Genomic DNA, 10,477 nt, shown 5'->3' with positions numbered 1-10,477 from the left:
TCTCTCTGTCTTGCTGCAGTTGCACCATTTTTTCTCCTCTTTCTTAAATATGTTATCCCAGAGGTGCTGCCAGTTTCATTCCCAGTTCGGCCTTGGCCAGCAATGGATTCGTCTCGAATCCAGGTGCCATGGCTCCATCAGACATGAGGAAACTTCTGGTAGCTTCTCAGAGAAGCCAGCCGGGTAGTTCTCCATGTGGAGTGCAGTCAGAGGACCATCAGCTCTCATCTTTGCACTAGGGGAACCATGAGCCGTGTTTGTGAGAGCAAGAGACACCAAAGAAAACTGCAGAGTTTTTAATGAGAAAGCATTGAAAGAATTAAAATAATAAATTTAGATGTTGTCCTGTAATCTGCTAAACCGCTGAGTGAAATCCAAAATATTTTCCTCAGCATTGTAGCTGTTGGTACTTCCCATGTCACTTTTCCTTATGCAATTTACAGGTTATATATAATTATTATGTCAATAAATAATTGCAATACTAAATTATGCATTTTATTATTCCAATTCATTACTTGTTATGGACCCTGGAACCTTCACCAGGCCCATTTTTGCAGTAATTAGGATCCAGTCCACCACTGTCATGTTATTTAAGTATAATTTGGCCTATCTGAGTTTATTTGGGGGGTGTAAGAGTCGTAATATTAAGATGTGGGCTAAGTGAAACTCACAGGCTGCTTGTGGATTAAAATACTGGAGGAACTTCATTGCCACCCACCTTGTTGCCAGCATGCTAGGGTGCAACTGATGCCAGCACAGAGACAGAGATCTCAAATGGAGCCATGGTTTCATCCTTGAAAGGCATTCAGCATTTGGGGGGGCATTTTCCATCTCTTACTGCCTCCAGCAACAGCTCCTGAGTGTTAACATTTCTGGTGTCATGCACCATAACACAAAAAAGCGGGATCAGCCATCCAAGGACTCCAAAGTCCTTTGCAAATTATTCTTAGGCCTTAAAAATTGTGTCTTCATTACATAAAATAGTAATGATAATATGAGCTATTACACCAAATTTCTGTGAGCATAATGTAATTTAGAGAGAGCCCTGGGCAGGAATCCTTAGTGTACAAAGTCCTTGTCTTAGTTTTTACAAAATTGGGCTTGCTATTAGGTAGAACAGATATTTTTCACTCCTGTATTTCACAGCTAAAAATCAGTAACAAAATCCAGAAACAATAACATTATATGAAAGAAAAAGACATGGACATTTCTAATGCTTAACAAACACTTTTTTAAATTAGAAAGCCATTTTGTGTAGGTGAGTGGGAACACAGGATAAGGTGTAGGGATTTAGCTATTGGGAGCAGAAATTGGACATCATTATATTCTTATGGTGGTATATAATATGCATAATACAGTTGGGAAGGATTACAGGAAAACTGAGATTTTTTTTTTTTTTCAGCCATGAGGGTATGAATTAAAACACTGTAAATAACAGAGCATTTTGACTTAAAACAGTAAAGGATGACAGATGATTTCAAAAGTGTAGAGATAATAAGCTTAGATATTTTGGCATTAAATTTCCAAAGAAGGACGACCTATTTCAATGAAATATGGAATAGCATTTGCTTACTATTTTGTAAATATGGAAATATTATTACCAGTGAAATGACCTAGTGAATTCCTCGACTTTAAATGTATAGTTGGATTTTAGCATCTCTTTTTCTTGAATTTCTCTTAATCCACAGAATTTTGAAGAACTCTATAAAATAATTAAACAAGTCCTAAAGGTTAAATTGTAAGTTAATACACAAAATAGAACAACTGAAAGAATGTGGTGGCAGGACAAACTGGTACAGCGATGTCACAGAATTCCTGGAGGAAATGTTTCTTCGGAAACACTGACAGAACAGAACTTACTGCCCTCAATCCCGTAATGTAGCTCAGGCCAAAACATTCAGTATATTCGCTTGCCAACTCTTGCAAGCATAAAACAACCTCTAGAATTTAAAAGCACACTACAGGGTACTTTGGGCAATATAGAGTTAAACAGTATAAATTCAATACATAGGCACACACTTTTACATATAAAGAGACAGAGGAGAAAGATATTTTCACTCAGGCTCAAATTAAACATTGCACAAGTATTGAAACAAGAGTAAAGATTTATTCATGGCATACAACCTTAGATAGCATTATATTTTTAATATGTATATTTAAAGATAACTATTTGTGATAGGAATTTTTAAAAGTAGTCAATTATAAAAAATCCCTTAGAAAGCAAGCTGATAAAGCTAATTACCTTACAAAATTTCATACAGAAATCTGCAACATGGAAAGGTAATGAAAATTGTTTTGCATTGTGTTATTGCAATGCTATGCTTTTAAAAGACAAAATTTAAAGTCTCTAAATTTATGAAGTATGGATTGCAAACATGAACCAACAGCAAAAGATTAGAAGGAGCTATATCACAATATCAAAATTAACCAGACAGCAATTTGTTTCATGGAACATTTTATACAATTTGCTAGTACTGTTGTCCCAGGTATCAATGTCAAACGTAAAATTACACAGGCCCTACTTTATACAGGACATATTGGAGAAGGGAGAGTTCATATAGGGCTGTAAAACTGACAGTGGAAATGAATTTTGCAACAGCATTCTGGGAAGATATGAGCAGTGAAAAATGGATTAGGCAGGGAAAGGTTATTCTAATAAATGAGATACCAGATGATAAAAGCCTTGCTGAGGGTTTTTAGCTGTTAGGGTGGATAAGAAAGGGGGCCACTATGAGTGTGTATTACTGACATTTTTACTTCACTTTATGTTCCATTGCAAATGCTTGACAGAATCATTGAACAAGCTTATCTTTTGGATGGGACATCTATGTGAAACTGCATTTCTTTTTTTACTCAGTGCATGTAATACTGACTCTCTTGTATTTTTTCATCTGAATGAAATACCAAATATATTATTTTGGTGTGTATGTTTTGTCAGTATTTCTGCAATGTTCCAATAGATGTCCTATCCCAAAAATAGGAACAGTATTGTTCAGTTGTTAAATATTACTGAAATGTTAAGTGCCTCTCACAGCATGGGCATGGGCATGAAGCAGGAAGCATACAATTTCTTTAACCTGTTACTGTGAATATTGCAAATTGAAGAAGAAATGTTTTATAATGCAATTACCCTTTTGAATAGAAATTCTGCAAAATCAGTCTGCTTGATTCAAAATTTTGCACTTTGTGTTCTGTATCACTTTGGATTCTGTATTATTCATATTTTCACTGACTTCTGAGTCATACAGCATGGAAAAAATAAGCAATTTGGAGTTATAGTCATAGTTTGTATCCAAAAATATGAACTCCAAGAGTTGAGTCTGAGAATATACTTCACTATACATTTTCTAAAAGATGTTTAACAGCCTGGTACCATATTTAAAAATTAGTTTCTTTACACCAATTGGATCACAAAGCTTCTGGTAACTTTTGTCTTATTGAGCTTAATGAAAGTGACATGTTATCTGTGAAACCAGACACACCTACTAAAGGCTAACATAAAAACATTGGAAAAGAGTTTTGGGTTTTCAAGGCAAATGTGCCTTGTGAACTAAAACAATAGTTTACTATCTCATCTTTTGCTGACTACTTACAAGTATTTAAACGATGTTGCTAGTCTCTAGATATTGATAGTCTAGGATATTGATAGTGCACTAGTAGATGAAAAATTAAATCTTAATTTCTGCTAAAAATGCCATGAGACTTAGCAAAGGGTAATATTTAGCACTTTGTAATACCCGGTTATGAACTACTTTCAGTAGTTCAAGAAGTTTACAGTTATTTCAGGGTTCTAGTTTAGGTTCATAAATCTTTAATCCATAAGTCTTTATTAAAGGAGGGGGAAACTTGATTTGCATGGATTTACAGTATTTTAGTGGTACACACATATTTCTAAATGTTTTTCTTTCTTTGAGAATAGGAGCTGGAGGAGAGCACTCTGCATGCACTGCCATTCTATCACATGGAAATAATGGTACCATCCTATACTTGAAATTGTTTGGCAACCCACTTTAACAGATCTGCACTAAATATATACTCTGTCTACCACTCTTTATCCACATAAGTGCTAACAGTATTATATGTTTCATCCTTATGGACAGACTGAAACAAGAATATACTTGGCAATACATTCAGTTTCTCAGTGGCCAGTGTATTTCCTCAAGGACCTGCAAGTTTTCTCCCCAACACTTCAGATCTCTGTTTAGTAAAATGACAATTTGACATTTACAACTTCTAGGTTATTCTGAGCTTTGAATTTTTAAGTGTGGCATACAGCTTGCTGCACATTTATACTCTGGTATTTCACAGGGAGTACTGATCTGATTTTGCATACTTTTGAAACTACAGAAAAAACAGTTATCTGTTTTAAATGGGGGACAAAGGGATGTGGCTCTAGCAAGAAAATTCTTCCTCATGAATTGCAGGTGTTCTTAACATGTAACCTGAGTAACTTTGGCCTTCTGAGCTAATATTGCAGTTTTGCTTCCTTTTTATGCAATGCTTCAGAGAGACAGACTTTTTTTTCAAAGTCAGAAAGAAACACAGGGTTTTTCCTCAGTTTTGGTGCATTTCCAGTGAGTTTTCTTTCAACCAGTGAATGAACTAACTTTTGGTAACTTAACCTGGTAAAGATTTTAATTCCAAGGCTTTTGTAAACAACAGACCAGGCTTGAAATAAAATAACTGATCAAATCTGTCCCAATAAAGAATCAGCACAAAATAGAATCAATGTTGAAATACTTTCCTCCAGAGATCTGCAATAAGGAAACAATACTTTTTGTCTTGAAAGTGTGTACTAAGCTACTGTTACTGAAAAGAGAGAGCAACTGCTACATTTTTAATATTAAATATATTACTATTCTAATTGACTTTAAATCTGAACAGGCACAAATTTAATAAAAATTTTATGTTTTTTTCTTCTACTTCAGAGAAAGCCTAGTCTGCATACTGAAATCTGTCATTTTTCATATCCATAATTTGCCCCTTCTGAAAAGAAGCCTCTGAAATTAATGAGAGCATGGTTTTTTTTAGTTCTGTCAGGATGTTTTTTATTTTAAGGATATGATTAATAACCTGTTATGAATGTCAAAGAGTAAATTCAAAACAACAAGTTATTTATTTTTTTAAAAAGGTATTTTTATGTGAACCCTTGTGCAATAAATCTCTTTCAAACGATGATGTCTCTGCAGCTGTAGGCATGGGTAGTTGTCAGAAACTTCCAGAGCTCTTTTCTGTGTCCATCCCCACTGCTTGCTCAGTGCCTGCACACCTTTTAAGTATGCAAGTAAGATACAACTGATTTTTCAAAAGTCAACTGTTAAATGCATATACTTTCTGGAAGCCTACAGAAAACTCCCATGAGAACATAAACTAATGAGAACACAAACTCCACATTATATACATGCCATTAGCTTGTATTGTTCACAAAAAAACCCGACAGTAGGGATTTTTTAAAGCTGTAGTTCCTATGACTTATTTTATAAAGAGTTGCCATATAATAGAATATATACCTTCTGCTTTAGGTCATGTGCCTATTACATATGATACCACATCTGTCATTGCCCTAAAAAAATTCTAAGGAAAAAAGTTTGAGCAGAGAAAAACAAGAAAAATACTGTATGCTGTTAAAAAAGGTTGTCCTACCCCAACTGGGATATGTGGCTACCTAACTTATGGTTATCTGGTTACATTTGTATTTTTTGAAGTATTTTTCACTTCACAGTAGTGACCTGCCTCAACCTTTTTTTTTTTTAATTAAATTTCAAATAACTTCTTTAAAAAGTACATAAAGAAATTCAGGTTTTTAAAATGTTGCATCAGTGTAGACTGTTTGGTATCACAGACACTGGATTTCAGTTTTAAACCATAGCTCTGTACCAAAGGAGCTCCTCCCATTTATTTGCATCATTTGGACCAGGTTCTTCAAACTGCACTGTCTGTATTACTGAGGAAGTATTTTAAAAGTCTTCTGAACTGTTGAAAATGGTTGAGTAATTCCAAGAGGCCATTTCGATGCTTCGTTCCACGTGGTTCAAAGTCAGTCGTCACCTACAGCTCCTGCTGAACCTCTGCGCAAGCCACCCGAGCAGTCACATGCCTGGCAAGCTGATTTACCAGGCCAGGAGGAGGAGGGGACGAGAGCAAATTCGTGTTACACCAAGTAGACCTCAAACTCGCAGGCTTTCTTAAGAGCTTCGCACATCCACCTCACTTTCCAGAGCAGCGCGGCTGTCCCGGCCCACTGAGACGGTGCAGGACGGAGGGCTGGGGAGGCCGAGCTTCCCTTGCCTGGGCACCGTCCACCGGTACCGAGCGGGCACCCAACGGGTCGGCCCCAGCCGAGCCCCGTCCCGCTCCCGCTCCAGCTGGTAGGCCCATCCCAGCTACCAGCCGGCGCTGACAAACCAGGACGCGGGACAGGGCCACTCATCGCTCCCCAGCCGGAGCGGCGAGGCTGGACGGGCGGCCGACTGCAGCTCCTCCACACCCGGGGGAAAGGAGGAGCCCACGAATGGCGCTCCCCGCCCTCCTCCATCCCCGCCCCAACAACACTGTCTGCCAAGACCAGCTCCTGCTTTGCCTCCCACCTGCCTGCCCGCCCGCCCCGAGAGCAGTTACTCCTCCTGCTCCTCCTCTTTCCTCCCTCCATCCCTCCATCCCTCCTCCCCTCCCAGGCCAGTCCCGCCCCGTAACTTCCCTTCCGGGGCGGCCATTTTGGGCGGTCCGTGGCAGGTCGGTGCGCCGGCGGCGTGCTCGGCCCGGGCCGCAGGGCTGTGACAGCGGCGGGCACAGCAGGGGCGACAGCGTGGGGGGCGTACACCCGCTCCGGGCAGTGTAGGAGCGCCACCGCAGGGCTAGAGCTGCCGCCCGGGGACCGCAGCACCCGGGGACCCTCCTGCCCGCGCCATGTCGGACTTCGACAGCAACCCCTTCGCCGACCCGGACCTCAACAACCCCTTCAAGGTGAGGCCGGGGCGGGGGCGACCGTGAGGGTTCCTCGGTGTGGGGCTGCGCCGAACAATCCGCGGGCACGCCGCGGACGTGGGGGAGCGAGGGCCCCGTGGGGGTGCGGGCAGGGTTCGCTGCCCTCGACGGGCACTGAGGGGGCGGCTCTCGGGGAGGGCCGGGGCGCCGAGGGTAAGTAACGTTTTCTCAAACTGTGGGTTCCGTGTCTTCTTCTGTAGCTAAAATAACAAGTCGCGTTTCAGGTGCAATATGTCGAAGGGAAAAGAAAGGTTTGTGTGGGTTGGTTGGTTGTTGGTTTGGAGTTTTTTTTTGCTTAGTGTTTTTTTATTTTGACGGTAGCTTTATGTGTGTATAACGCTACTACAGTCTTTTTTCTTTCGTCTGATTGACCCAGATAGTTAAGCTTAGTGAGTTTACCGTCTTTTTCTTCTCTAGCTTTCTCCCACCCCCATCAAGCTTACTTATACCCTTACCTTGTTTCTGAAGCAATCAGGGTGCCGATGGCTGGACATGAGTTCTGCCCTGCATCTCAAAATGCTGTGTTGTAGTGTAATAAAGATTTTAGGTTTTGATCTACTGACTTGTCATACAGCTGCGAATTCTTTCTTCACTCACTGTTCTGGTTTCAGCTGTGAAAATGAGCTGACCTCCCTCGATGCTTCCCATCCAGATCTTCCTTTATTATTTGAATCCAGTTCTACAGCTCAACTTATTGAGCTACTTACTTCAGTAATTTAAATGAAATTTTGCCTATACTTTAAAGCACACACATAGTAGATGGCTGTGAGTTTAGGATGTCAGCTGGAGTAATTAGGCTTTTAAAAAATTGATATTTCAGGTATGCTTCTGTGCATGTAAATGCTGGAAGCATAGCATTCTTGACATTTGTTCATTATAATCTGAATCATTAGTTTAGTTTTTATGGTCATAAAACTTAGGCAACAGTATTCATTAGGCTAGAATTCCTTAGGGTAAACCTGTGTTTTCACTTATTGTACACAGTGCAATGACCTTCCAGATAAACAGGAGTCCTGGTTTTGGGTTTGCTGCCAACAATAGTTTGGACTGGTACCATTATCAGTAAGCACTGTTCTTTTAAATACCTTTTGGCACCAAGCCAAACTGTGTCATTGTTCTAGAATGTGTCTTCTGCAATAGAAATACATGGTGTCTTTCCTCCTCCTTTCTTACTTTCTGTAATAGGTAGTAGAACAACATCTAGCAAAATTTATTGTGTATGGATGCCCAGAGCAATTAAGGGTTATTGGGAGCATGATAGTTGCCCCTGCATTGCTCATCAGCCCATGTAACTGGTCCTGTGTAGCGATTCTGAGACCTAAGCTAGGGACCTACCTGAACCATAGTTCCAGTTTGAAGACATTGCTTGAAGTGCAGTAACTTATTCCAGTTATTCCAGTTATTCCAGTTTCTCTTTGAGGAAACACTTCTGTTGCAGCTGCTGGGCAGAATCCGTGCTCTGCTTCTCATCTGCAATGCATCATGATATAAGGACGCTGTAACAACTTTGCTGTAACTTGAAGCTCACTGTTAGACAGACTTCTGGATTTCTTTTGTTTGCAGAAGATGGTTCAGGAAAGCTGTGCACTTTTCCTTTTTCAGAGGCTTTTCTCACTTTCTTCCAGTCTTTGCTAACTTTTATCACATTCTACTGCTCACAAAAGGTAATCATGCATACCTTTACTTATCCATGCATTTAACTTGAAGGGGGAAAAGGTCTTATATATAAGCCAAAGCTCGATTTCCATCTTGTTGGCAAAACCTTTGAAATTAGTCGGTATTCATACATGACTGCATTTAAGGTTTACCTGACTATTGCTTTTAAAATACTTTACACATAGAACTGGTATTTCCAGGTGGACCCTGACAATCTTAAGTCATATTGTCCAAACGCCGTATTCAGATGTACTCATATTTTTGTCTTTGCTTGATAATTTTATGTATGATGTGATTAGTTGTTTTCCTTGCTTTTTAAGATGCTTCCTATGCTAATGTAATCACAAAGTAGTATGGCAGAGAAGAGGGGGAAGGCATCATGTGGAAGAGTTGTTGCCAAGGTCTAAAGTTAGATCATTCTTTTTCTTAAATATTTTGGTTTTACTAATTATCTGTGATCTCCTTATGAGATTTCCTGTGACTGTTTTATGCCTTTTTATGAAAAGATTAGAGCAGAGCTTCTTGCCTGATGTTGAATGAAATAAAAATATTCTCTGGAAAGATAAAGGCAAAGCAGAAACATCTAGTTTGCTCAGTATTTTGGATAGTTGACACTTTCAGAAGTCTAAAATTAACTTATCTGCTAGAAAAACTGAAATTTAGTTTGTAAAATGGAATTTCATTTTTCAAGTATTAGCTTAGATGCATTGATCATAAAAAACTGTAGATTTTGAGACTTTGAGATTTTGGCTACCTAACCTCTGCATTTTTTTTTTTTATTATTAAAAGAACCAACAAACTTGAACTGAACTCAAAGGCAAATACACTTTTGAAGTCCTAGTATTCATCTGTAAATAACTGTCCTCTTAATGCTGTAACAGCAGAGCTGTACCTAGGTATGTTTTGGTTTGGAAGACAAAAGGTAATGAAACAAACACATAAGTAACATTCTAACATTAAACTTTTGATCACATTAAAGTTATGCAGAAGAAAATGCATTCATGTACCATACAAATGAAGATGTGATAATCCTGCTATAATCCAATAGAGCAGCAGTGTGAAGAACTATAGAGTTGATGTAACCTCAGGTATCATAAATGAAAGTGGGCTAGTAATGATATCTGTTTAATTGCTTTTACTGAGAGGCACTTGGCTTGTGAGTGTGAATTCACACTTGGTGAAGTTCTCGCTGACAACAGTGCAGTCCCAGAGCACCCAGACAGCGTGAGCGGAGCAGGTGTGGTGACTATAACTGCATTCAGTGCTGGGCAAGTCTATAGAGAGGAGACAGATCTGAGCCCAAGTTAGAAAGCCAAACCAGGGTCAGGATCACAGCCAGTGGAAGTAAACAGGGTCAGCCAACAATCCTGTGATGACCAGGTAAGTTGTTAGTTGTTAGTGATGAAGATGACCACCTAGGAGGCATTTGGGAATCCTCAAGGCTTTGCCACTTTAGACTAAACCATTATGAAATAAATTTCGTATGAAAAAGCAAAGGCACATTTCTAATGTAGCTGTCTCCTTTTTTTTTTTTTTATTATCCTGGGCTAGGTGATAGTTGTAGTCTTCTGTCTTGGGAGATGATACAGTTACAAAAATTCTGAAGTAGCCATCTCAAAGTTCAGTGTTTCATTTACTCTGAAACAATCAGCAATTCATCTAAAGATTTTTTGGTTCTGTGTTCTTAGTTGGATTTTTTTTTCTCTTTTATAACTGAATTATCCATAGTTCTTTAAAGTAGGGCTATGAATTTCACAGGCATTTGTGTCCTGGTTGACAGACTTCAAAAGGTTTGAGAGCTCACTGTTAATTACCCAAAAATATGAAACAGTTATTT

The 10,477-nt window shown here is 39.3% G+C and overlaps 1 protein-coding gene across 1 annotated transcript in view; it reads left to right on the top strand.

Annotated features, from left to right (window-relative positions):
* The first annotated feature begins 6,711 nt into the window (after nucleotides 1-6,711).
* SCAMP1 (secretory carrier membrane protein 1) overlaps nucleotides 6,712-10,477 on the top strand; it is a 44,232-nt gene continuing 40,466 nt past the window's right edge. The window contains exon 1 of the mRNA XM_050328767.1: nucleotides 6,712-6,963. Coding sequence (XP_050184724.1) covers nucleotides 6,907-6,963 — 57 coding nt within the window. The 5' untranslated portion in view covers nucleotides 6,712-6,906. The remainder of the gene's footprint in view (nucleotides 6,964-10,477) is intronic.

The sequence above is a fragment of the Myiozetetes cayanensis genome, unplaced genomic scaffold (genome assembly GCF_022539395.1).
Source record: "Myiozetetes cayanensis isolate MyiCay16 unplaced genomic scaffold, myiCay2020 scf4, whole genome shotgun sequence".
Taxonomy (NCBI): Eukaryota; Metazoa; Chordata; class Aves; order Passeriformes; family Tyrannidae; genus Myiozetetes; species Myiozetetes cayanensis.
The sequence above is the reverse complement of the archived record's forward strand: the minus strand, read 5'-3'. Positions and strand labels throughout refer to the sequence as shown.